Below are 25,412 nucleotides of genomic sequence, written 5' to 3'. Positions count from 1 at the left end.
AGTGACACTGCGATCTAAGGGGGTAAATAGCCTCTGTTACTATCACTGCTTCTCTATGCAAGCAAAATGGTTTAACTCTCTTCTGCACTGCAGCTGCTTTCACTGAACAAGACCCGCATGCAGTCGTCAGCCACAGGCATGTCTGCGCAACACCTCACACTTGGAAAGCAACGTCTGTGCACCCCACCTGTCACGACTTTTTCGGTGGTGGTGGAGGTGCCAGAGTCGGGGGTGGTCCCACATGAAAGCTGGTTCCTGTCGACACAGGAGACTTCCTGTCCTTGAGCGGAATGTTCTCGTAGATTTGTCGGGGCGTTTCCGTTGGTGGCCTGGAAAAAGAGCCCAGCCCCAAGTCCAATATGTCTGCCTTTTCTTGTGACAGCTGAACAGCTGACAAAACGATCTACCTTTGAAAAGAAGGTCACTCGCGTTGAATGCATACAAATCTTTACTTAAGGTACAAACACACACCAACACCAATGTGTCATCACACATAACCTTCAATACAAGGGTCTCACCATGAAGATTGCCTAAGCTTGCTTCCTGGCCAGTGAAACTAGAGCATGCAGTAAGAGACTAGGTTCCAGCATAAACAGAACAGTAAGTAAATCTTCAGAAGCACGTAAGCTAGCAGCACAAAGTGCTTATGATGTAGCAAGGAAAACAGCAATGTTGCCATGGACACTGTGTGTGCGTGTGTGTGTGTGTGTGTGTGTGTGTGTGGGGGGGGGGGGGGGTAGCACAACTGCACGAAATAATTGACGTTGTAGGCAGTCAGTGTGCTTGGCCAGCGGTTACCCAGTTTCAATGCTACCTTTTTTATTGATTTTTTTTTTCTTCAACATCTTTCCAGGATAGTGTCATGGGAACTCAAAGACATTCTTCGGTCTCCGCGCAAGCTGGAAACATGAGTTTTTATACTGCGGGGGAGAGTTTACAGTGCCTCAACCCTCGCTGTAACTGAGTGGCGCGGCCAAAGTATTGCCACTGCCCTGATATATATTTAAGGTAGCACTGCTCTCGCTTGCAATTACCAAGTGCTTGCTATGTCTGCAGCCAAGTGGGCTCAACTGTATAATGTTGGATACCGTTGATTTCCAGACATCCTATGCAGCTGGCATGCCGTCTTACTCCCTCTAATCTTTCTATGATGTTAATGATGATTCTACAACCTTTGTCCGCAAAGTTCCAAGACTGAGTCCATTAAAAAAAAATGTGGTTAACATTGAAATCATTTGTGCCGCACCCCTTCGAAATAGTCTCCCTTCCAGTCTATACACAGCTTCCAATGCTTCTTGAGGTCTTGGAAACAATTGGAAAACGGTTCTTTTGGCAGGGCTGTCAGCTCATTGTCGTGGCGTCTTGAATGGCCTCCACTCTCCCCATCCAGCGACCTTTTAGGGCTCTCTACACACGAGGAAACAGGAAAAAATCAAATGGGGAGAGGTCAGGCGAGTATGGTGGATGGAGAAGTACAGTAATGCTGTGCTTGGCGAGAAATTCTGTCACGCTGAGAGCAGTGTGCGGCCTTGCGTTATCGTGGAGAAGGCTCCATTGTCCAGACGCCCTTAAGTCAGGGCGACGGCGTCGCAGTGCATCACGCATGTGTTGGAGCACGCGGACATAAAACTCCTGATTCACTGTCTGCCCTTGTGGGATGAACACATGGTGTATGACACCTCTGGCATCGAAAAAAACTATCAGCATAGTCTTTGTTTTGGTCTTCTGTCGCCGCACCTTTCTCGACGCCGGAGAGCTTGTGGACCGCCATTCGACGCTCTGCCTGTTTTTTTTTTTTGAGGATCGCATTGAAAACACCATGTTTCGTCTTCAGCAATGATGCTGTCGACGAATACAGCATCCTTCTCTGCCTCGGAGAGCAAATCAGCGCTCACTGATGCCCGCGTGTCCTTCTGGTCCTGTGTGAGGGAGTGGGGCACAAGTCTGGCATTCAGCTTTCGTTTCTCCAAGCTCTCACGCAAAATTTGGGGGGGTGTTGTCTTACTAATGTCGAGAGCATCTGATAGCATGCGGACTGTAATGCTGTGGTCTTGCTGTACGATTTCCCTGATCCGAGCCACGTTGTTTTCATTCCATAAGGTTGAAGGGTGCCTCTGCCTTGTGTCATCTTCCACCGACGTTCTCCCCAAAACGAACCTCTTGTGCCACTCGAAAACTCGCGCACGCGATAATGTCTCATTGCCGTAAGCATCACGAAGGAGCTCATATGTCTGTGTGGCTGTCTTGCCAAGCTTGTCACAGAAATGTTTACACGCTGTTCGAGGTGGACGTCCACCTCTCCACATTCACTCACAGTAGAATGCGCAGACGACTAGTGACAACACATTTTCTACATGTAGTGCCATCTAGCGGCTGCCACAGCAATTAAAATAAATAGCTCAGGTTAGCCCGAAAAGATGGTGCTACACATATGCACCAACATTTGTTTGGGGGAATCATTTCTAGAGAAGAAAATAAATCAGTCTCGAAACTTTACGGACAAAGGTTGTATTTGAACGAGGAAAACATGGCCAAAGAGTGCCGCGGCTAATAAGTTTGGTCTGCACAAGGTACGGAGAAGCGAGTGATGTTTAGAGAGGACTATTTATGCAATGAGTTGTGCATGGTGTCAGGAATCTACAAACAGCCATTGTGAGTGGAAGAGATACAAGAAGAAAGAGAATTGGGGACACCTACTTGGGCACACAGGAGGAGTCCGTGAGGAATGAGCGGGGAAGCACGGCGGGCTTCTTGCAGCCAGCAGAGTCCGCGTTGAGCGGCGAGGAGGCCGGAGATGGCGCAGGGGATGGGGACACGGGACTGCAGCTGGCTGCGGGAGGGACCACCAGCACTGAACCCCGGCTTCCGCACCCGAGAACCGGCGGAGACACCACACTGTCAGCTGCAGTGGTGGCTGGTGGTGCCACGGCAGGCAGCTCTCCAGAGTACTTGATGTTGGTGTACTCACGACCGAGCATGATGCTCTTCTGCAGTGACAAGGTAAACATGCAGTAACTGTTAGGAGCAGATCAGCGGGGGTGCACCAGCCCAAGCTTAACAGACAAGAATGGTAAAGAGAGTGCATTTAGGTGCAGAACAAACAGCTATGCAGGCACAAAGAACCACTGAAGAAACCAGTAATACATTGGTAAGAGCATTAAGCAAAGTCTGTATTTTCCGAAAAATCCACAACTTTTGTAGTAAAGGTGTGCAAATACTGCAATTTTCAAATATGAACTGAATACAAATATGGAGAAAAATGGCTTCGAATATCGAATATCTGTTCAGTAAGAAAAAGTACTCAAATATAAACAGGCAAATGTTGTAGCTGTTTTTTTTCCTCTTTGCAACTGAAATGCCTGAACTAATTCCAAATGCCTGAACTCCAAATGCCTGAAGAGCTAGACTGACTCATCACCCCATAAAAAAACATGATGTACCCAGAAATATTTACCACTTGACTAGTCATCATAACAGTATGCAACCTGTAATGTGGTCAAGTAAAATGAAATTCATGAAATGACACATGACTGGCACCTCAAATAACATGATGCTAGTAGAACATTATTAACTCGGAGTTGAAGAGACTGGAAGCAATGCCCGGATTATCCGAAGTTCACTTTATAAAATGTCCCGCACCATCAGAAAAAAAAAGCCGAAAAATTGTGAAAATTCAGTGACGCCTTATGAGCAGGCTCCCTTGCACAAAAACTGAAAAGCCCTTACGAGCGCATAGTTTTGACGTGCTGGAAAAACAATGTGGATGTAAGCGAATGCACACATTGGTATCGGAGTAGCGACTGTCTTTGAAAAAGGAAAAATAAATGACCGACTACACGGCAGTTGGCGTCCAAAGGCGGTGAAGAGCTGGGTTCAGACGACAAACAAATGCGATGGCTGACAGCTGTTATCGTCACAGGTTAGCAGCGAAGCTCAGAAACAGAAACTACATAGCCAGATTATTTTTCGGCCAGGCGACAGGGGGCCGCCCTATTGTCGTCACCCCTGCCATTAAGCGCATTTCGAGGAATCAAACACTGACCAAACTGTGTTATGAGATTATGGCAGAAATGAAAAGATCGAGCCACAAACTATAAGAATTGAGCACCGCAGTACCAAAGAAACAAGGGTTTAAGATTTCAATTTTGGCACTGAATATCGCATAAAAAACCATCTTGTGGCGAAACCCGCCATTGTAGCCTACCATGTGACCACATCTCAGTAAAATATTGTCACGACTCGGTAGAACCCCGAGGAGAGCTTAAAGATGAGAACAGTTTACTGGTCAACCAGAAAGAGTCCCTGCATGTTTCAGCTTCTTTCTCTTTCAGCCTCAGGCTTGTAGACCCAGTCGTCATCTTTGGCGTCTTCTTGCATGCGGCATTTTCCCCCTCCTCAGGAAGCATCGTCTCGATGGTAACAAAAGAAAGTAGGAGGTCAAGCTCGGTCCGAGTAGTACGGCTTCGTACGTACAACATGGACGACGTCGACTTGTTGCTGGCGTCGCTTGGATGTAGATAACCCATCTGGATAACCCATCGATAACCCTCATATGTTACGTCGGTTAAACGTCTCAGCATAACGTAGGGGCCGAAGTATCGCTGTAATAGTTTTTCGGAGAGTCCACGATGGCGAATAGGCATCCAGACCCACACTTTGTTGCCAAAGATGATGACTGGGTCTACGAGCGCAAGGCTGGAAGAGAAAGAAACTGAAATGCGCAGGGACTCTTCCAGCCTCATGCTCGCAGACCCAGTCGTCATCTTTGGCATCTTCTTGCATGCGGCAATATCACTTATTTCCTTTAAGTGCACAGTGTTTTTTTCTTCCAGGAGTAAAATTTCGTTATGTTTTATTTATAGTTTGCACTCTCTCCAGTGCGCCCTTAGATGACAAGCAATGCTCCCTTCGTATTGTCGACCATGCGCTTTTACCTTTTGTAACTAGATGGCGCCACAGTGTTTTGTATTTCTTGGATGGAGCGTTGACCATGATCTACTAAAACTTTCGTCGATGAAGCGTAAATCACTAAGCTGTAACAACTCTGTGTGAGGACACAGAAATGGACACTACTCTACCGTATTTACTCGAATGTAACGCGAGTTTTTTTTACCGAAAGTAGAAAGAAAATGTCACCCCCCGCGTTATAATCGAATACTAGGTTTAAGAACGCTATGAAGAGCACCAAACACACACTATTAAAATCATTTCATGTGTCAAACGTGTGCGTTGATCGTACTGGTCATTCGAAATCACGCACTCCAACTCGCCGGTCAACCAGTATACGAGCCACAGGTCACAACTACTAGGACAAAGCGGCAACCTAATCGCAAACACACACACACACAAAAAATGACGCCAGTGAGAACAAGCCAACAAGAGTCGACGCCAGCTAGAGTCACTGGCGCGATGAGAGGGCGCCACCTCCTGACGAATTCTTGCAACCTGTAGTGAGGTTGTGTGGCCTCTGTGACCGCAAAATGAAACAGCCATCTCGGAGGCACCGAGCGCTCGCAATCGCCGCCAAGACGCCAGCAAAGGAGCGAGCGAGCCCACCGCCATCTGTCTGTTAATCCTTGCAACTGATGCAAAAACGTGGCCATGTGACTAACAGGCAGCAGGGCATGGAGCAGCGCGCTTTGTTCGATCTTTCTCGTGTTTGGTGCCAGTGCGTGTAGTTGTGCGTTCCGTGCTTCGAGCCTTAGGCCTATCCCCATAAAACGGTCGAGTTGTCCTCAAGTGGAATGGCGTGCTCACGCGCTCAGTATATACAGCTGGCTTCAAGCGCAACGCTATTCTGCTTGCTGAGAAAGTGGGAAATTCAGTGGCTGCAAGACGTCTGGACGTCAACGAATCGACGATCAGGGGATGGAGGAGACATCGCGAGGAATTGTTTAACTGCAACAGCCTGCGAAAAGGCTTTCGGGGGACCAGGAAAGGCCGCTTCCCGGAGTTGGAGCGTCGCCTTGCAGAGTTCATTAGCGAGCAACGTTCCCGACTACTTAGAGTAAGCATTGAAATGCTTCAGTGCAAAGCACAGGAGCTTGCGCGGGACACGGGTTTGACCCAAAACCAGTTTAAGGCATCACGAGGCTGGGTGCAGAAGTTTATGCGAAGGGCCGGGTTCTCCCTTCGACGCACGAGTTCTATTAGCCAGAAGCTGCCCGGGTACTTCGAATCAAAACTTCGAGAGTTCCAGCACTACGTCATTGATCTTCGTCGCTCTACCAACATGCCACTAGGACATATCGGCAATGCCGACCAGACCCCCGTGTATCTGGACATGCCTATGTCCAGAACAGTGCATAAGTCTGGTGAGCATGAAGTTCGCCTTAGAAGCACAGGCAACGAAAAAAATCGGATTACCGTTATGCTGGCATGTTTGGCTGACGGCCGCAAACTCCCTCTATTCATCATTTTTCGCCGGAAGACGATCCAGAAGGAAACTTTCCCGAAAGACGTTATCGTGCGCTGTCACGGAAAAATATTGGTTCCGGACTCTTTCCGAGGGCACCTGACACCCGGCGTCAAACAAAAGCTACAGCGTGACCGAACGCATCTTGTTATACCAAGTGGCATGACCTCCATTCTCCATTTGCATTCTACGTTTGGACGTTTGCATGAACAAGCTCTTCAAGGATCGCTTGCGACAATTATACTGGGAGTGGAATGAAAGCGAATCAACAACACCTGCAGGTAGGCTGAAATGCCCAAGCGCGTCTACCGTTGCCCACTGGGTTTCAGCAGCCTGGTACGGGCTGCCTCATGATTTGGGCTACCGCGCATTTAAGAAATGCTCAATTTCAAATGCTCTAGACGGAAGCGAGGACGACCTGCTGTGGGAGGCAGCTAGTGACAAAAAAAGAGTCAAGCTGTGATGATGGCAGTGACGGCGACAACTGCCGTGAGGATGAGAGTGTATAGGAATGCCTGTTTGGCTTGTATTTCAATAAAGTTGTCTTTGACCCTCAGAACTGTGCGATGTCGGTTCCTCGCGTCACATTCAGGTTCTTTTGGTTTTTCTGTCGCACGCCCGAAGTCTACCCTTGCGTTACAATTAGTTTTTTATTTATTTATTTGAACCTCAAGGGTCCCTGACGGGACATTACATGAGGAGTGGGCGCAAGAACAGCGGTTAACAATGAATGTTACATGAGAATCGTAACGATGACATGGCTTCCTCAATGGCAGTCTTGAAATGGGCTGGATCAGGGTCCCCTTTTCACACCCGAAAAGTCGACCCTCGCGTTACAATCGTGGTCGCGTTACATTCGAGTAAATACGGTACATACTAAAAATATCTTATTACTGTCTGGTGGGTGAGATTTATATTAGTTTTTGGTAGAGCACTTTTTCTGATGTGCAATCACCATCGCACTCGTTGATCGCGGTTTCCAGCATCAGGATACATAAAAACGGGCGCATGCACAGATTTAAAAATTCTCGGTAAAAATTTCCTGCAGCATTTCCAAGAAACTGTTGCGGAATACAGCACCTTGGACAGCAAGCTTTCCGTTGTGCCAGAAAAAATTGGGTCCTTAAAATTCAGTGTTCTGTCCCTTTAAGAGGTGTGCGAGTTACAATGCACCATGCAATAGGTGGGATTTGTACACTATCGCTTCCCTTGTTGTGGCACCTCGACTCACTGCTCCGGGAGCCTTATGCAAATATTTTCAAGTGGGCTTTCCCACATGTCATAGCTAACCAAAACGAGATGGCATAGCTCACACTGGGAGAGTTATGAAGCCGAGAGGACTACTAATGCCATGGGTGTAGGCTTTATGTATGTAAAACATTATGGAGAGACCAAAGAAAAAAACAGCGCAATTTCTCGTGATTGTTCGAAGCGGGTGGTTGGCCATCTTGTTCACATCAAGTGTCACACTTGTATGTAGGAATTTATTTCACACGAGGCCAAGCCTAGCAGTGTCCGATTACGATCAGTCCACGCGATAAACGCTGGAGAAAAAAGCGAACTGGACACATTTGCATTGTTTTCCTGGCACTTTAAACTTGATCGTCATGTAATTTGCCCAGATATTGTGATAAGTTCAGAGGAATCAGCACGGTATACGAGCGCCGGCGAATATCGAAAAATTTCTGGATATGAATGCGAACCGAATATCAAATATATTTGATTCTATTCAAAATTTTGAATATATGCACACCCCTATTTTAAAACAATTGTTTTCATGCTGAATGTAACAACGAAAAAGCACATGCTAACAGTTAAAATGGCACACAAAGGTTTAAAATTTTTGTACAAAGATAACCATGTTTTATGTGCTTGTTTAGCTATGCAATGAAGTGCCTCGTTCCTCAAGGAGACCTCCGACACTGCGCCGCAGAGCGGATAACGGCAGGGTGACCGGACCTGTTCAGCTTGCATTCGCTGCTGCAGGGTCTCAATGTAGTGCTCGACAGCCAAGTAGACAAACTTGTACTGGGCTTCGGTCTGCACCATGCCAGACCGCTGCATGCGCACCATCTGGATAGTTCTTTGGATGTCTATCTCGCAGCTCAGTCCTGCAAGTGGAAACAATGGGCACCGGGCAAGAGCAGTTTCAGTGCCTCATGTCTGACAGGTTCAATGCAATTAAATAATGCTGGCGATCCCTATGAAATAGCTTGATGCCTCTTTAATAATGTTTTAAAAAATTATGTTTTGCCACTGCTAGCATGAACATTCATCTGCTTCAATATTTGCAAAGACTAAATGCTTCAAAATCAGTTACTTTCCAACAAGAGTAAAAGAATGCAATACCCTTCTTGAGAACTAATATTTTTCAATGAGGGATTTTGTTTCAAGAAACCAAGGGCTACTTCTTTTGCTGCTCAGTTGATCCTAGTCATTGCCTACAAGCAGAACACGTGCCTTGTTTTCCCGAGATACTTGGTTCATATCCCAGTGTTGCTCGGAGACGACTTAATTTTCTAATGAGTACAAGTGTCCCTTGGCCAGGTGCTTACATTAACTACGGTATGAAATAGTACTTAGAAAAGTATCAAAGCAATCAGGAGACCAGACAGCTGAGACAGGTAGTGGCCAGACACATCTACGAAAATAGGGACTTATAAAGGGCAAACCAGTGCCCCAGCAGTTTTTTGCGGCGCATTTTTAAAATCCTTTAAAGCCAGCAAGAAATTTTTGAAAAGGGGTGACCTCACCTTGCTTTTTGATCAAGTCCACAATCATGTCGATGACGATAAACGTGCCTGTCCGGCCTATGCCAGCACTGCAAACGCAAGAAGAATATGTCAGCAGATCACATGCATCAGTTATTCAACTTCATTTGTTCTCTGCTTAAGTTTCTAGCATCACATATTACACGATAGCGATGTGTGAAAATCACTTTCACCTTGCATGCCATTGTCAGTAAAATATAGAGCAGTCCACCAATAACAATACTGAGAAGACAAATATGCTCACTTTATGCGAACTGTCTTATACAGTGAAACCTCATTATAACAAACTGGTAAAAAATCATAAATAGTTCGATATAGCTGAAATTCATAATATAATGTGCTGTGCGATGTCAGTGCATGTTAAAGATTTCCAGGTGGTGGAAAATATTTCCTCCACTACGGCACCTCTTCCTTCCTTTCTTCTTTCACTCCCTCCTTTATCCCTTCCCTTATCCCTCAGTGTGGCTGGTATGTGAGACAGATACTGTGCCATTTCCTTTCCACAAAAATTAATTTTAAATTTTCAATATGTCACCAAAAAAACTCGCGATGGAGAAGACAACTGGGAAAGACTATTTCCGCAATTTTAGCACCATTTCAAAGCTGCTCGCTGTGATGATCGTGGAGGCCGCAAAAAATTGAGCAGCAAAAGTTGGTTAAGTTGGCTTCGAAGCATAGTGCCGCAGCACACGGCGGCGGCAGATTAAATGCCAGCTAGGGTGGCTTCCTCGCATTACAGCGGTGTTGCGTAAAAAATCGGACGGCAGGGCAAACGCTATCGCCGTTTTCACCACCTCCGCTCCGTGACAGTCGACGTGGACAAAGAATGGGTGCTGGAAAGCTGCAACAACGACAGTGTCCCTGGTTCCGGGGTGCTACTGTCGTCGGGTGCAACAGGTGCAAAAGGGCACCGACTGCCTACCAGCTATTCTCGCTGCTATATCTTCTGTGGCGCAGTTGGCAAAGCGAGGTAAGCATGAACCATGGAGCGAACGCTTGCCGCTCCACCACCAGCCACACGTGTAGTGAGGCAAAGCAAAGCCTGCAACCTGCCATCTGACCGGGCACAGACTGGCGCTCGGCAGTACGATATATCCGTTCTATGGCAAACCGCGTTTGATATATGTAGTAAGAAATACAAGTTTGTTGAAAATATTTAGGAACAGTTCGATAGAGCCAATAATTCGTAATATTCGTATTCACTGTAACGAGGTTAGACTGTAAAAAAAAAAAAAGGAAAAGAAGCCCCGCAAAAGCACCTGCACAGTTTTCAATGCACTTGTGTTTAAGAGTAAGCATTGTAGAAAGCTGGTTGCGAATAACAAAACATTCATTACGGCCTCTGAAGAACTAAGAAATTGCTGCATCATGTGTCAGGCAAGGCTAAAAAAATCCAAGACGATGCTTGCTAATGCAGAGACTGCAATACGACACCAAACTACATGGTGCCTGTGCAACACAGCCTCTGCATTTTTTTTTAAAATCTCTCAATGGGGTAACGACTGAGGCCACCTTGTGGCACACCATGCCAACTCGCAAAGTTTGCCGTGTCCTCTGTGCTTGGTGCAAATTCCGGTGGCTGTGTGCTGACTTCTGAAGTTATGTGCTCGCATTTATAAGCCTCAATGCAGCACCCTCTCATAGCCACATCAAAAGAATGTGCAGGAAAGGCATTCTAACATTGTTTTTTCATCTGTGTTTAGCCCTTTGACATTACCCCCCCCCCCATATAATGCCAGTATGTAGTGCCATGACAGTGTGAGAAGCTCAAATTGTTTGCACTGCGATACTTTCACAAGGAGCCAATGCCAGTGAGCAGTTTTGCTTCAGGAGTTTAACTCACAATCAGTTTCCCGCCATTCAGGATCAAAAACATCTAACTTTGGCAGTAGGGTTAGTTAATGCAGATTTGAGAACACTATGATAAAACAATGCATGACACTGGACACAAGAAGAGGACACACAAGAGGGGTATCGCCGAAACCTCACAGCACGACTTTCTCCGCACACAAACCTACCTGCAATGCACCACGATGGGCCCAGAGTCTGGTATGGATTCCTGCCGCTGGTTCACATCATGCAGGAAGTTGAGCACGCAGCCGGGGTCGGATGGCACTCCGTGGTCAGGCCAGGCAGTGAAGTGGTAATGGTAGACACTCCTCGTCTCGTTCTGCACGCAAAAGGGCAGTAGTACTATGCACCCACAGTTCCATCACCAAATGCCACCGTAAATGTGGAGGACCCTTTAAGCACCAGCAGTAGCTGGCCAACTGAACATAACGCACCATTTTATAGGTGCAGTCACATGCTGTGACATACATGCTGGTAGTGTCCATTGGACAATTCATTCAAGTATGCAAAATGCTCCTAATATACCGAATCACCTACTTCCACTGGCGACATCAAAAGTTGTGCCCTTTAGTTCCCAACAGGGGTGCTAAAGCTGTTATGCAAGTGAGATATCTCAGGCCTATCTCAGGGAGCTATCTTATAACCAGCTATCTTTGGCCTGTGAAGAAACTGTGTTCGCAGGTTTCTGCAAGACAGCAGCAGCTTCTCATTACAAGTTGGCAGCCTGCTGAAGTGTTATTTCGTAAGCCCCCCCAAAAAATCCCTCAGAAGCAAATTACGTGACTTAAAATCTGGCATGGACTAGCTTATTTTTCTTTCCTTAAAAAACAAAAAACTGGATTTGTAATGTTTTCAACTCATATATTGCGTGCATCAGCATGGTATTCTGGTTATTTGGTACCATAGACTATAAGCCAGCACGCATAATTTTTATTCTCAGCATGCTCAAAAATGCGTGTAAAAATTGCCAATACCCCTCCAATTTCGAGGTAATGAGGTTAGAGCAAGCACTAGGCGTAGCTGAGCAATGCCTCCAACTCGTGTCCTGTTAACTCTATTCATACATCCAAAGGCTGCGGCAGCACCAAATGCTGTTAAGGCACAATCTTTTCAGCTTGGTGATCCAATCCAATCTAATCAATTTTCACTGAGAGGTCTAAAATGATGTAGCTAACCACTCGATTTCTCAACAATGTCAACCTTTCAAGGCACAACCTTCACAAAACCATCTTCAAACCACATTTTTCTGGGGCACAATTTCTGTTCTATCCTCTTTGAAATCTTAGCAAGTCTAAGCGAGAACCCCTAGTAATCATCCCCAATCTGTGGCGTTGATTTACATCATCATCATCATCATCATCATCATCAGCCTTACTACACCCACTGCAGGGCAAAGGCCTCTCCCATGTCTCTCCAATTAACCCTATCCTTTGCCAGCTGCATCCACCCTTTGCCTGCAAACTTCTTAATCTCATCCGTCCACCTAACCTTCTGCCGCCCCCTGCTACGCTTACTTTCTCTTGGAATCCACTCCGTTACCCTTAAGGACCAGCGGTTATCTTGCCCTCGCATTACATGCCCTGCCCAAGCCCATTTCTTTCTCTTGATTTCGACTAGGATGTCATTAACCCGTGTTTGTTCCCTCACCCACTCTGCCCGCTTCCGATCTCTTAACGTTACACCTATCATTTTTCTTTCCATGGCTCGCTGCGTTGTCCTTAACTTAAGCTAAACTCTTTTCGTTAGCCTCCACGTTTCTGCCCCGTAGGTGAGTACCGGTAAGATTATGCTGTTGTACACTTTCCTCTTGAGGGGAATGGCCCACAGTACATACTTTAAGCCAGCTGTGCACTTTCGCTTGTAACAACTCACCTCACCATTTTTCGACATGGTGAACTCCCTCAGTGTGTAGTCTGCATTGGACGATTCGGAGATATGCTGTAGGCGGTACTTCCCGTACTCTTTTGTCTGACCCTCATCTGGCCAGTAGCGCACACATTTGGGCTGTGGGGCAAGAGGAGGTGTTCATGTAAGACAGCACCAAGGAAGTCACCACCACCTCGTGCAGACAGTAATGGGCAACATTCACACTTCACTACGCATGCATCATGCAGAACTTTCCATCACTTTGAAGCAAGTATTCTGCATCCACAATTGCATATTCACAATCGCGTAACTCACTTTCCCTCTTTCGACCTCCTTGGTGGTCATGACGATGACCCTCGTCTTTCCCTGCCACACCATAGACCAGAAGTCGCTGATGGTGTTCTGCAGGCAGCCCTGCGTGGCTATGTACACTTTGTTGTGGCCGTCGAAAATGGTGTCATCATCCACCTGCAGGGACAAGCACCACACAAATGGCATCATGCAAAGGCAAGCAACCATAATTACCGTCTGGTGGATAGGGCAATATTAGTTTTTAGTTTGTTACCTTTGCTGGTGTGCAATTGCTTTCATGCTCACTGATCATTGCTTCCAGCATTGGGATACATAAGAACTAGTGTACCCACTGATCAAAAAATCCCTGGTAAAAATATTCTACACCATTCCAAACAAAGCCGTCACAGAATTTCACAGTTCCTCCTGCACTCAAAAAAACAAAAACAAAAAAACTGGGTCCTTAAAACTCAGTTGTCAGTCTCTTTAAGTCAGCTCTATACCCTTTGTCGAACTTGGCAAGTTGTCACATCCAGCGAACAGACCACGCTGCCATAAACACCTGTCAGGCTACACGGTTCTACATGGTGCATAGAACCTATCTTATGGGCTCTCCTATCACATCATCATGACATGACACTGCTGCTGGTGTTGCGACAGAAAGTCACTGCTGGCACACACTGTTGTGGCACTAAAAACTGAAAAGGGCTAAAACTGTGAAATATGTGAACTGCAAGTAGCCCTGGAAACCATGGCCGTGGCCGGTTTAACTGCCTTGGAAAATGGGGCGATGCTCTTAGCGGCACAGGCTGCGAGAAGCTGGAGGCGAAAGTTGAGGGAAACAATAAAAGGCTACACATACTGTGCGTTAAATTTCTCAGCTTCTCTTGCGTGTGTATATTTAAGGAAAAATTCTTTCTGGATAACACTGCTTGCCAGACGCCCAGCAGTCTCCAAGTCATGTCTCATGAACGACAAGGGGGCTGTAGTTCAGCCATTTCCATGAAAGTATGCAGAACCGGCATGTTTGTTAACCTGGACAACTGCAGATGAATTGCACATTCAAGCCTCTCTGCTCTAGCATAGTGAGCATGATGCTAAAAGGCACAAATCCAAATCACATTACCACACAGCGACGACTTTGCTCTGGATTGCTGGCAGCAGAGAGTTACCAGTGATACTAACTGAGGCCCATCAACCTACCCTTTATGTACTACTGACCTTAATGTAGTTTGCATTGATGTAGTCTGAGAACGGTTGGTCAGGGTCCACATCTTTCAGGTGCACTCGTGTAGCATCGACTGCAAGGGGCAAAGGCAGACAAGCAGAAAGTGAGTTGAACCGGAGAAGTGCATTGAAATTGCGCAAAAATATCCACAGGAACAGCACTTACATGGCAGTATGTTCTTGTACCGGTTTTTGGCCCTGTTCTCGGGCCTCTGTCCATCTTTCCTGCTGTAGAGATTCTTGCACTCTTGTTGTTGCAAATGCTGCATAGAAATGTTGAGATATTCAGTGAATGCCTGCCTGCCCATGCACACAGTTTCACAACTTCACAAGAATTAAATAAAGAATAGCTCATGAAATGATAACTACTACATGAGATTAAGGAAAATATGGATTTTCTTTCACAAGGCAGTAGAAGTTTAAGTTCTAGTTTAGTATATTCATTTTACATATTGAAAGACCTAAAAGTGCCCATAATGAATTGCTGAGGTTACAGTTGAAATGAACAGATTTTGTCACATAAGAACAAGATCAAACTTTACGTTACTGGTTTAATGAGGAATTCTAATTATACTTTGGCACAAAAATTCGCACAAGACTAGATGAAGTGACATCCTGTGATGAAATTTGTTACTGTCAGTGTATACCAACAAGTAGCCACAAATCACTAAACACGACCTGGCTCTTGTTAGACGCCCCATGCTTTTCTTCTTTCATAAACTGTTAGCTCTACCTTATTAGCGTTTATGCTCTCTTAATTGCATCTCCTGATAGTGAGTGTATTATGAAAAGAGACACTGGTTTTGTGTCGACAAGTAGTTTGACGAAGCAGTGGCAGTCTTCATAACTACCTTTTCACTTTTTCCAACAGGCGGTTTGCCTTCTCGATCAGCAGTGAGATTAGTATCATTAACCTTAGCTCATGGTAGGCGCGCACAGGTTGTTACAACATAGCTTTCTGTTTTTTAATTTCATTCCCCACAGCAATCTAACCAAGTCAATTTTCATTCAATTCCAAACACAGTTCAGTTTAATGAAGTCAAACATATAGTAGCTTGCTGTTATGTGTACTGATGCTTTTTCGCTTAAAGCGGCCAACAGCTTTCCCCTACTTTACTCAATTACAGCAGTGTAATAAAACCGCACAAAAATGCTCAAACAATGAACCAACTAGAAACTGAAAAAGTTTTACTATCCTGTAAATATAATGGGATAAACCTTTCAATAAACTGACACCTATGTGCAGGCGTCACTATGAAATCCTGCTTGGTGTATACCTGTGACCCTGCACTGTCAGTAAGCATGCAAAATTGAAATGCACATATCTGATCTTAGCATTGTGCAGTAATAGTACAAGAAAAAAAAAATTTGAAAAGCCTATGAGTTTAGGAGACTAGACTTATTCTTGCAACTAAGCATTTGAAGCTGCGTGTCATTTTCTCTACTCTGCAAAGCCCCATTCACAAGTTTTAGACAAGAGTGACTCTTTCTATACGACTATCTCATCAGCAAACAGCCTTTACTTTTACACTTTTCTTTTACACTTTGCAATGGCTGCAAAGGCAATGCCAGAAAAATAGAATCTATTCCTATCCTGATCCTGACTGGTCGGCTCTGTGCAGGCTACAGCGCCACCAAGGCCGAAAGACAGGAAACCAAGTAAGAGGAGGCTGACCTCAAACTCCTCCCAAAAGCCGGCCTTGCCACTGTTTTGACCATTTTCCTTGGACAGCTGCTTGACGCGATTCTCAATGGTCGACGCTTTGATGCGGGTGGCATTGAACGGCTGCTTGAGGTGCACCACTGTGCCCGTTGTCTCCACCATGGGGTTCTTGCGGTAGAAATCAACGAGCTCGCTCAGGCTGTCAAATTTCTCTCCACCGCACGCGTCGAACTTGCCATCCTGTCAGCAAGAAGGAATGACTCGGTTGTGATGCAAAGCAGTAGAGTAGAGTGGAGATGTATGGCCAGTGACACTGGACAGAAGATGCGCACAGGGCACAAGTAGCCTCACCTGGCATCGCACAATGAAGTGCGTCACCTTGTCCTCGGTGCGCACAGAGAGGACGTAGTCACCTGGCTTGCTCCGACTCTCACGGACCAGAAAGCTGCCATTCTTCCCTTTCTCCAGCAGTAGTCTTTCTGCCTCCTTTGCCACTAGTGGGCCGTGAAACCATCTGGAACCGGTCAATGCTAGCTATTTAAGCCATGACCACGTGAAAACTGCCACATTTCACTGTTTCACTGCATCCAAAAATGGCTTGCCTGCCAGCTGAACTGGAGCACAGCAAGACAACATTTGTGGCTATTCGATGCACCCGAGTTTGATCTCGAGTTTCAGCAGCTGTTCCCTTTCCCTGATTTCTTGATGTAAGCTAGCCAAAGTCAGTGCCATACAAGCCCTGAAGTGATATGAAGAAGGCTTCATGTCAGTTTCACATTTCTGAAATGTCCGAACCCACACACACAAAATAACCTGTATTTAGAAGAGAAAAGAAAAAAAAACAAAGCCTACCACTTGATATGCACACAATTTAAAGCAATATTGAGCTTCATGTATGAATTTTGAAGCTAGTGCACAAACAGAGGCACATGCACTGAATACAACGATGCCACAAATTGCTCATACTGAAGCCTGTGTAAAGAGATATGATCAAAATTTGAGGATTTTCATGGCCATTTTGTTAAAATATTTATCATGCAAGCACTCCCAAGAAAACACACACAAAAAAAATCGAAGAAAGAATAAGCCTTCGCAAAAACTTCACAGTTTTAACTCTGTGACCTTGAAATCTCGGGGAACTTGACACTGTGCAAAATGTTTTGCAAGTTGAGGTCAGTGTCCTTTCCCATACCCCCACATTATTATTTTGAAGACATCTCCTTCAACACTACAACACAACAGCACTCGCCTCTCCGTGGTGGGGTCAGCGCAGATGAGTGGGTATTTAAGCTCAATGATTTCGCCGTTGCGCTCTTTCAGCTGGTCCTGGTTCTCCATGTAGTACTGGACCAGTTCGGCCAGGGTGGCAAAGTTCTCACCTCCGTACAGGTCATAGTAATCGCCCGTGTTGCGAATCTTAATGTGTGTCACCACCCCGTTCCTCCTGCACAGAAAATGACAGTGCATATCAGTAAGCATGGCATAAAATGCTGATCGTCATGACCGATATCCAGCAGTGCATTTCAAGAGAATGTACACAGCAGGGGGTGGCAGTGAGTTAAGCGGTCAGATGAGGTTAGAAAGTCTGCAAGGATAAGGTTGCTGAAACTCGTGCAGCAAAGGGTTAACCAGAGGTCAGCGGGAGAGGCCTCTGTCATCCAGTGGACATAAACAGGCTGGTGATGACTTCGCAGCGTACAGTGCCTGTCAACAAAACCAGTGGCACTTCACTACACAGTAACGTAGGCAGTATTCTTCAAAGCAGCGATGCACTGCTCAAGAAGTCGATGACCCCAAAATTGAACTGGAAATGAGGGTTAACGAGAATGACATATGCATAAGCAGAAGCTGACGATGCATTTGGGCTGGCACAAACAGGCAGTGCATTGATGAGCGCCCTCAGAGTTCATTACTCCAAGCAAGCCCACACACTCTGAACAGTTTGGCAGAATGCATATTTAATGTTAAAATAATGTGAACAGTGCAAAGAACTGCACCAAAGCGTCACGGAATATTAAGGTGCACAAGAAAAGCATCAAGAAATCACTACCATCTGATAGAATTGAGTAGAAACCAGACTTGATCACAGCATGAACGAGTATTGCCACTCATACGAACCCCAACACTGGCATTGAAAAAGAGGAGGACGGAGTGTTACTGAATGTATGTGAACCAATACAGCAAAACCTGTATCGCTACCTTGTATACCTGAGATCTGTAATCGGCAGATATATGTCTTCCAACGCATTTTGCTCCAGGCACCGGAATTTCGCCTCTGGCAATGCCAGTAGCCAATACGTTAAAAGTCACAAAAAAACCACTGCTTTGTGCCTGGGCCTTAATTTACAGGAAAGTTTTCTCAGCTTGCTGTAAAAGAGACAGCTGCTGCAACCTCAACTTCCTTACGCAAAAAAAAAACAACAACATGCTTTGAATACCATGCAAGCATACTAGTTTCCCAACAAATAAGTACCAAAATTTATCACTTTACATCTCGGAGCACCTGGTCATATCCACGCTTGAATATGCAGAGCAGACAAATGCTAGTCAGCATGTCTCGAGATGGATACACTGAGTAGTTTGCCAATCAGGACAGAAGAAAAACAAACAAAAGCAAAACAAACTTTTTAAGTGTCATAACTGTCAAGCCCACGTAAATTCTATTAGCTTTGCCTATCACCATGACCAAACATGTTGCCACACATGTTGGTGCCACTGATTCATCTGCATGCCAGTTTGCTACACTCCTATGTCAAGAAAAAAGCTGCAAGTAAACAAGCAAGTGGACAATCCTTACCTCACAGAAAGTGTGAAGTCCCCTTTCTTGGACTTGCTGGGCCGTGCCAGGAAGCTTCCATCGCAGCCCTGGTCCAATAGGATCTGCTCTGCCTCCAAGCCAGACAAGTTGGGGTGGAACCATCGCCCATGGCTAAGTAAAACAAACATATAATAAGGGCAGTTTGAGACCAACGAAGGCAGCCAATAATAAGTGGAAGTCGTCGTGTCCAAAGGGACCATCAACTGGCCACATAGCAGTACAAGGTCATGGCATAATATAATAATCTGGCTTTACATTGAGAAATTTTTATGTACTGTGCAGGTTGAATAAGGAATCTAAGCTTTAAACTGGCAAAGAGAACTCCGCAAAACTGCAAGAAGTGAAGTCTGGCAGTGTAATGTCACTTGATATGCGTTCTTGCCATACAGCCAAGCATTGGGGTACATGGCTGTGGCATAAACGCACAGTGCTTTTTGCCATACAAGAAAATTAACATCACGCTTTAGCCGTAGTTCACGTGTATTATGAGTAAAATGGCCAAACAATAGAATCCCTGATAAGATGGCAGCACACTTCAGTGGCTTTGCCCATGCAGTCCACATGGCAGCCTCTGTGTGACCTGCCATAAATTTTTCATGTTGAAAGAACACAGAGTTACCATAAATAATAATTCAGCAATCTTGGCCCATACTTGGGTCGTTACCTAGGCATTCAGACTGTTTATTAGAAAGAGTAGTTGCATCGCTGGCCACATTCGTATAGGTATTTGACCTTTACAAGTATGCAACACATTAAAAAGACGCTGTTTTAATTTTATCAGAGCTACTATTCAAGCCTCACAGCAAAAATTACGTACTGCTCTTAACTACTTCTGTTTGTGACACAGAGTATGTAAAAGGCAGCAGACCAGAGACTGAAATGTTGAGTTTGAAATATTTTTACAGCATTTCCAACACTGTCACTAAAGATTCACTGTGAATATTAAACGTTTGACTTCACAATAAACAGGGCCTTTTTTATTTTAGAATCAGAATCAGTCTTTATTTCTGTATGAAGTCGATGTGTACAGCATGTCACACAGAAGGAGGTCCCTTGATAATTAGATGCTAGCTTATGACATGTGGGCTATGACAACTGCTCTAGCAAAACATTTGTGAATAATGTGGTATCCACAGTCAGGAAAAGCCCACAAAATATGATTACACTTTATGCCTATCTTCGAGCGGAGTGGAACAGAGGAAACCATATAAACTGTTCCATAAAGTCGTACAATGACAATGCTGCTTTGAAATAAAAGCATGTGGGGGTTTAATGTCCTGAAGCGAAATGTGGGCTATGGAGGATGTCATAGTGGAGGGCTCCGGATTAATTTAGGCCACCTGTGGTTCTTTAACGGGCACTGGCATAGCACAGCACACAGGTGCTTTTGCTTTTTAACTCCGAATGTGGCCACTGCGGTTGGCACTTTGGGCTTTGGGTGCGACTTTGGGCTCAGCAACCGAACGACCACTAAACCATCGTAACAAGTCATTTGCACAAAATGTAGCTAATAAACTAGCCACTGCCTAACAACTTCATCTTGGTGTGTAAGCAGTATTCTTCACTAGTAGGGATAGGGTTGTCTAAGTCAATTACATATGCTTTTAGCCATTCCATTATTCATAGTAGCAGCAATTTAAAGAAGCTCAGTCGATAATGAGCCTCCTTTTTAGCATAATAAATACTTTCTTAATAAACAATATCATTTGACTCAAGGCTAACATAACAAGACAAAATGCAGTATCAATTACTTTCACAGCAGCCAGAATATGCACATCCGCCTGCATCTGCTATACCTATATGGGTAAAACTACTCAGTGAATGTGCTTCTAGTAGTGTCTGCAGGCATTATTACGGGCACAAGTTCTGTATGTACAGAAATCATGTAAGCATAACTGAAGGGATGTTTCACAAGCTTCACAGAAAGCCAGTCAGTGTGTAAGATGTGATGATCTGAGCATAGAACAGTGCTTCCAACATTTGCTCACAACCGTCTCTTACAGCATTTATGACAAGGACACAACACAATGCGGGGAAATGGTGTCATATCACACCTCACAACATTCATCAACTTGGGCAATGTTCAAGAATAATGAATTTATTACAAATCCTAAAAGTGACATGAGTCGTGCTTAGTTTGCAGGGCTAAGGAAGTGCTCTGCAGCAGAATGTTTTTCCTATTGCTCCAAAAATCACAGGCTTTGGGTTTGAAACTTGGCGTACTAACATTTACCTATTTCAAATTAGTATCTCTAAAATCACTCATACAAAAAATGGCATTCCAACATTGGTCTGAGCCAAATCAATTGCAGCAAACAAGCATAACTGAGTGAGCTCTCTTCATTCCACAGAAAAGTTTCCAAATGGTGGTCCACAAATCAAGAACTTCCAAATGCTTTTTTACACAGCAAAGTATGACTCAGTTATAAAGTCTTGCTGGCAACAAATGCAAAAAGATGTGCTAAAAAGAAACTATATTCTTGCTGTTGCAACCATTTGGGATTGAGAAGAAAATTACCTTAAGACCCCACATTATACCCACGCACATGCCCGCTATAAAGGGAACGTCTCACACTGTATCACACTACGTGGGCTTGCCAAAGCATGCAGGCAGCCCCAAAAATCCCAAACCCAAAACATGAGCAGTGAGAGGCCATGCTGATCAGCTCAAGCCTAGAGGACCAAAGACAGCTGGTTTATCAAACGTAGCAAACAGCTAAGGTCGTTGGAGCCCTAAACTAAGGGTCCCTCCCAGTTCGAGGGGTGAAAAGCTTTTTACTGAATAAAATGTTTCTCGTGATCAGCGTTAAGACTGCATCAGCAGCGTTTAACTATTGTATTTCCTTTACGGTCAGTGGCTATGAAGAGGGTGACGACCAGATCCCTCTAGTACAATGGCCACTCTAGGATGAATACAACTGCCATAATTATAACATGATGATAGTGAATGTTTTATGGCGCAAGGGTATCTGCGGCCAAAGAACGCCATGGCACAAGGTATTTTCGTTTGCTCAAGGTGGGGTCAAAGACCCATTTCCCAAGCATTTCAACCTGAGTAAGCCGAGCACCAGGCCAGGGGAAGCTTGTACCCATTGTATCACCGGTAGGTGCCCGGCGGCACTGGGGATCGAACCTTGCACCTCCCGCAATAATTATAACACGGTAGACAGCACAAAAATGCAAAGTTGTGTTAGCATGAAACTGAAAGACTGCAGCAACCCTTTCTTTACAACCGCAAATGAAAAAAGTATGCACAGGACTTTAATGAAAAAAATGAAAGCACAACTATCTTCCTTCGCATAAAACTCGGCTCAATATAAAACAAAAACATGCAAACATGATAAACACTGCTAACAATATCTTTCAATCATTCCTCCTTCACGACGTTATTCACATGCCCTTGGTTCAAACAACGGCTACTGATCATAAGATCATAAGCGAAACGAGTTAGGACAGCGCTCTACAGCATATTTCTGAGCAAACGATGTAGCAGTCAAAAGATCAGGTAAGGCCCTAATACGAAACGAATAGCCTGTGCTTGAAAATGTATTGAATATATCCTTTTAACAGCGCTCAATGAATGCCGCTGCCAAAAACCACTAGAGCCAAAGCCGGTGACCAATGTTTAGGACGAAGTCATCAAATTTTCTAAGTTTCATCAACCGAGGAAACTGTTCAACACTACCGGAAGCTACAGACCGCGTAGTTGTTTTTTTTTTTTCTGCATTAAATCGAAAGTGGTTTCCAAGTGCTCCCTGGAGGCCATCGCTTGCGCACCACAAATCCTGAAATTGTGCAATCGGAGCACACGACTACTTAACGCAACTACAGTGAGCAGGCCGACGTTAGGACAAACCTTAATGCTCGTGACCTTTTTTAGTTCTGGGTCTTGCTGACCTACGGAAACGCTTTACGAGCTGCGCTGCGAAAAGTGCGATATGCGGACTCCAGGAAAACAAAAACAAGACAATGGTTCGTCGCTCATAACGCGACCCCGATCCGCACCTAGTATCACGTCCAGGGTGCACAAAATCAAAAACTGAACAATAGTAGTATCTCCAAAGTATTTCGGAGCGTTCGTGACCAAAAGATCTTTGGAAAAGGGGGGAAGCAATTTTGGATCACAAGTTATCTTCACAACGCGTCATCTTCCTTTCACCCGGAATAGCGCCTCTCTGACACGAATCATGTTTAACCAGCGTACAGTGCGCGGCTAAACTGCTACAACTCAGTGGTGATAAAAAGGAAGACGTCGAATGAAAAGCTTCTTTTTCTTTTCTCTCTCCCCCAGTGGGAGCAAGTGTCCTGAATGAAATCCCAATGCACGTCGCAAGTCTTAAAAAGAAAAAAAAAAAAGGAACTGCCGGCAAGCGGTTGAGTGAAAGGTACTTGCCTTCGTGCCGACATGATTGGACCGAGCTGCCTAATCAGAGCGGTTCTGAACCTTCGATCGGATCGGCGGTAATTCTCGTTTTGCGGTCAATCTGGGCTTCACGAAGCACCATCATTTAGCACCCCCCACTTTAATGGCGTTCATTTTGTCTTTTCTTGGCTGCGGCCGCAACACGCCACCTGGCGAGGTAAAACATCGAAGCATGGGCAAGGGGGACAAGGGAATTCTCGAGAAAACGAAACCCAGAGCTTCGAACGTGCAACGACGCCAGGGAGATGACCATGTTTTTTCCAGACAAAACTGCTCGTCGGCAGCAACGTAGAGTACTTTAGCAAAGTAACTCTGTTACAGCCGTTAACGGAAAGTCTACCTTCGTTAGTTCTTGGCCGGCCAGAAAAGTCACTTCTGTCCATTGAGACTGAAATAGGACGTCAACAGGGCAAACACAACGCCGGCAAAAACGCAGATTAGCAATTAGGTGGTGGGGGACTGACAACCACAATGCGCCAAATCCGTTCTCAGATCGCGATAAATCACGTGTAGGACCCAATTAAGTCGCCTAAGCCGTGCCGCATGCTCCGCGAAGAGCCTTGACCCATACCCTTGACTAGTCTGAATACTGCCTGTTAAAACTACAACCTTTGTCCGTAAAGTTCCGAGACTGAGTCCATTAAAAAAAATGAATTTAACATTGAAATCGTTTGTGCAGCACCCTTTCGAAATAGTCTCCCTTGCAGTTTATACACAGCTTTCAATGCTTCTTGAAGTTTTGGAAACAGTTGGAAAACTCTTCTTTTGGCAGGGCTGTCAGCTCCTTTGTTGTGGCGTCTTGAATGGCCTCCACGCTCCCCGTCCAGCGACCTTTGTGAGGCTCTCTTCACACAAGGAAACAGGAAAAAATCGCATGGGGAGAAATTAGGAGAGTATGGCGGATGGGGAAGTACAATAATGCTGTGCTTGGTGAAAAATTTTGTCACGCTGAGAGCAGTGTGCGGCCTTGCGTTATCGTGGAGTAGGCTCCATTGTCCAGGTGCCCATAAGTCAGGGCGATGGCATCGCATTGCATCACGCATGTGTTGGAGCACGCGGACATAAAACTATATATACTGATTCACCGTCTGCCCTTGTGGGACGAACATGTGGTGTATGACACCTCTGGCATCGAAAAAAATACTATCAGCATCGCCTTTGTTTTGGTCTTCTGTCGCCGCACCGTTATTGACACCGGAGAGCTTGTGGACCGCCATTCGGCGCTCTGCTTCTTTGTCTGAGGATCGTAATGAAAACGCCATGTTTCATCTTCAGCAATAATGCTGTCGACGAATGCAGTATCCTTCCCTGACTCAGAGAGCAAATCAGCGCTTACTGATGCCCACGTGTCCTTCTGGTCCTGTGTGAGCGAGTGCGGCACAAGTCTGGCATTCAGCTTTCGTTTCCCAAAGTTCTTACGCAAAATTTTGTGTCATGTTGTCTTACTAATGTCGAGAGCATCTGATAGCATGCAGACTGTAATGGTGCGGTCTTGCTGTACGATTTCCCTGATCCCAGCCACGTTGTTTTCATTGCGCGAGGTTGAAGGGCGCCCCTGGCTTGTGTCGTCTTCCACCGACGTTCTCCCCGAAACGAACCTCTTGTGCCACTTGAAAACTCGCGTCCGCGATAATGTCTCGTTGCCGTAAGCATCACGAAGGAGCTCATATGTCTGTGTGGCTGTCTTGCCAAGCTTGTCACAGAAATGTTTACACGCTGTTCGAGGTGGACGTCCACCTTTCCACATTCACTCACAGTAGAATGCGCAGACGACTAGTGACAACGTATTTTTCTATATGTAGTGCCATCTAGCGGCTGCCACAGCAATTAACATAAATAGCTCAGGTTAGCCCGAAAAGGTGGCGCTACACATATGCACCAACATTAGTTTTGGGGAATCATTTTTAGAGAAGAAAATATATGTCTCGAAACTTTACAGACAAAGGTTGTATTAGTGCTGTGCAAGATGATGGTAGCGCCATTGCGCGGCCCTCAGCAAAGTTACAGCGAAACCACATCTCTCTCTTCTGTTGATACTCTGTGGGAAGCTTGCTGCTCTTCAGCACAAGGCATGATGATAAACATGC

General features: G+C 45.3%; 1 protein-coding gene across 2 annotated transcripts in view; it reads right to left on the bottom strand.

Annotated features, from left to right (window-relative positions):
• Positions 1–23,453, bottom strand: part of LOC144120670 (tyrosine-protein phosphatase non-receptor type 11-like) — a 33,706-nt gene extending 10,253 nt beyond the window's left edge. The window contains exons 1-14 of one of the 2 annotated variants that reach the window (XM_077653305.1): positions 23,296–23,453; positions 18,882–19,013; positions 17,334–17,528; positions 16,436–16,598; positions 16,097–16,324; positions 14,588–14,684; positions 14,416–14,495; positions 13,219–13,371; positions 12,910–13,041; positions 11,205–11,356; positions 9,169–9,236; positions 8,375–8,526; positions 2,698–2,987; positions 188–329 (exon numbers count right to left, since the gene is read on the bottom strand). In XM_077653305.1, the coding sequence (XP_077509431.1) occupies positions 191–329; positions 2,698–2,987; positions 8,375–8,526; positions 9,169–9,236; positions 11,205–11,356; positions 12,910–13,041; positions 13,219–13,371; positions 14,416–14,495; positions 14,588–14,684; positions 16,097–16,324; positions 16,436–16,598; positions 17,334–17,528; positions 18,882–19,013; positions 23,296–23,309 (1,995 nt within the window). In that variant the 5' untranslated portion in view covers positions 23,310–23,453 and the 3' untranslated portion in view covers positions 188–190. Of the gene's footprint in view, positions 1–187; positions 330–2,697; positions 2,988–8,374; positions 8,527–9,168; positions 9,237–11,204; positions 11,357–12,909; positions 13,042–13,218; positions 13,372–14,415; positions 14,496–14,587; positions 14,685–16,096; positions 16,325–16,435; positions 16,599–17,333; positions 17,529–18,881; positions 19,031–23,295 lie in introns of those variants that run through there. The other variant, XM_077653304.1, reaches the window with a different exon arrangement.
• Between the last annotated feature and the right edge of the window lie 1,959 nt (positions 23,454–25,412).

The sequence above is a fragment of the Amblyomma americanum genome, chromosome 2 (genome assembly GCF_052857255.1).
Source record: "Amblyomma americanum isolate KBUSLIRL-KWMA chromosome 2, ASM5285725v1, whole genome shotgun sequence".
Taxonomy (NCBI): domain Eukaryota; kingdom Metazoa; phylum Arthropoda; class Arachnida; order Ixodida; family Ixodidae; genus Amblyomma; species Amblyomma americanum.
Note: the sequence above shows the minus strand (reverse complement) of the source record. Positions and strands in the feature narration are given on the sequence as shown.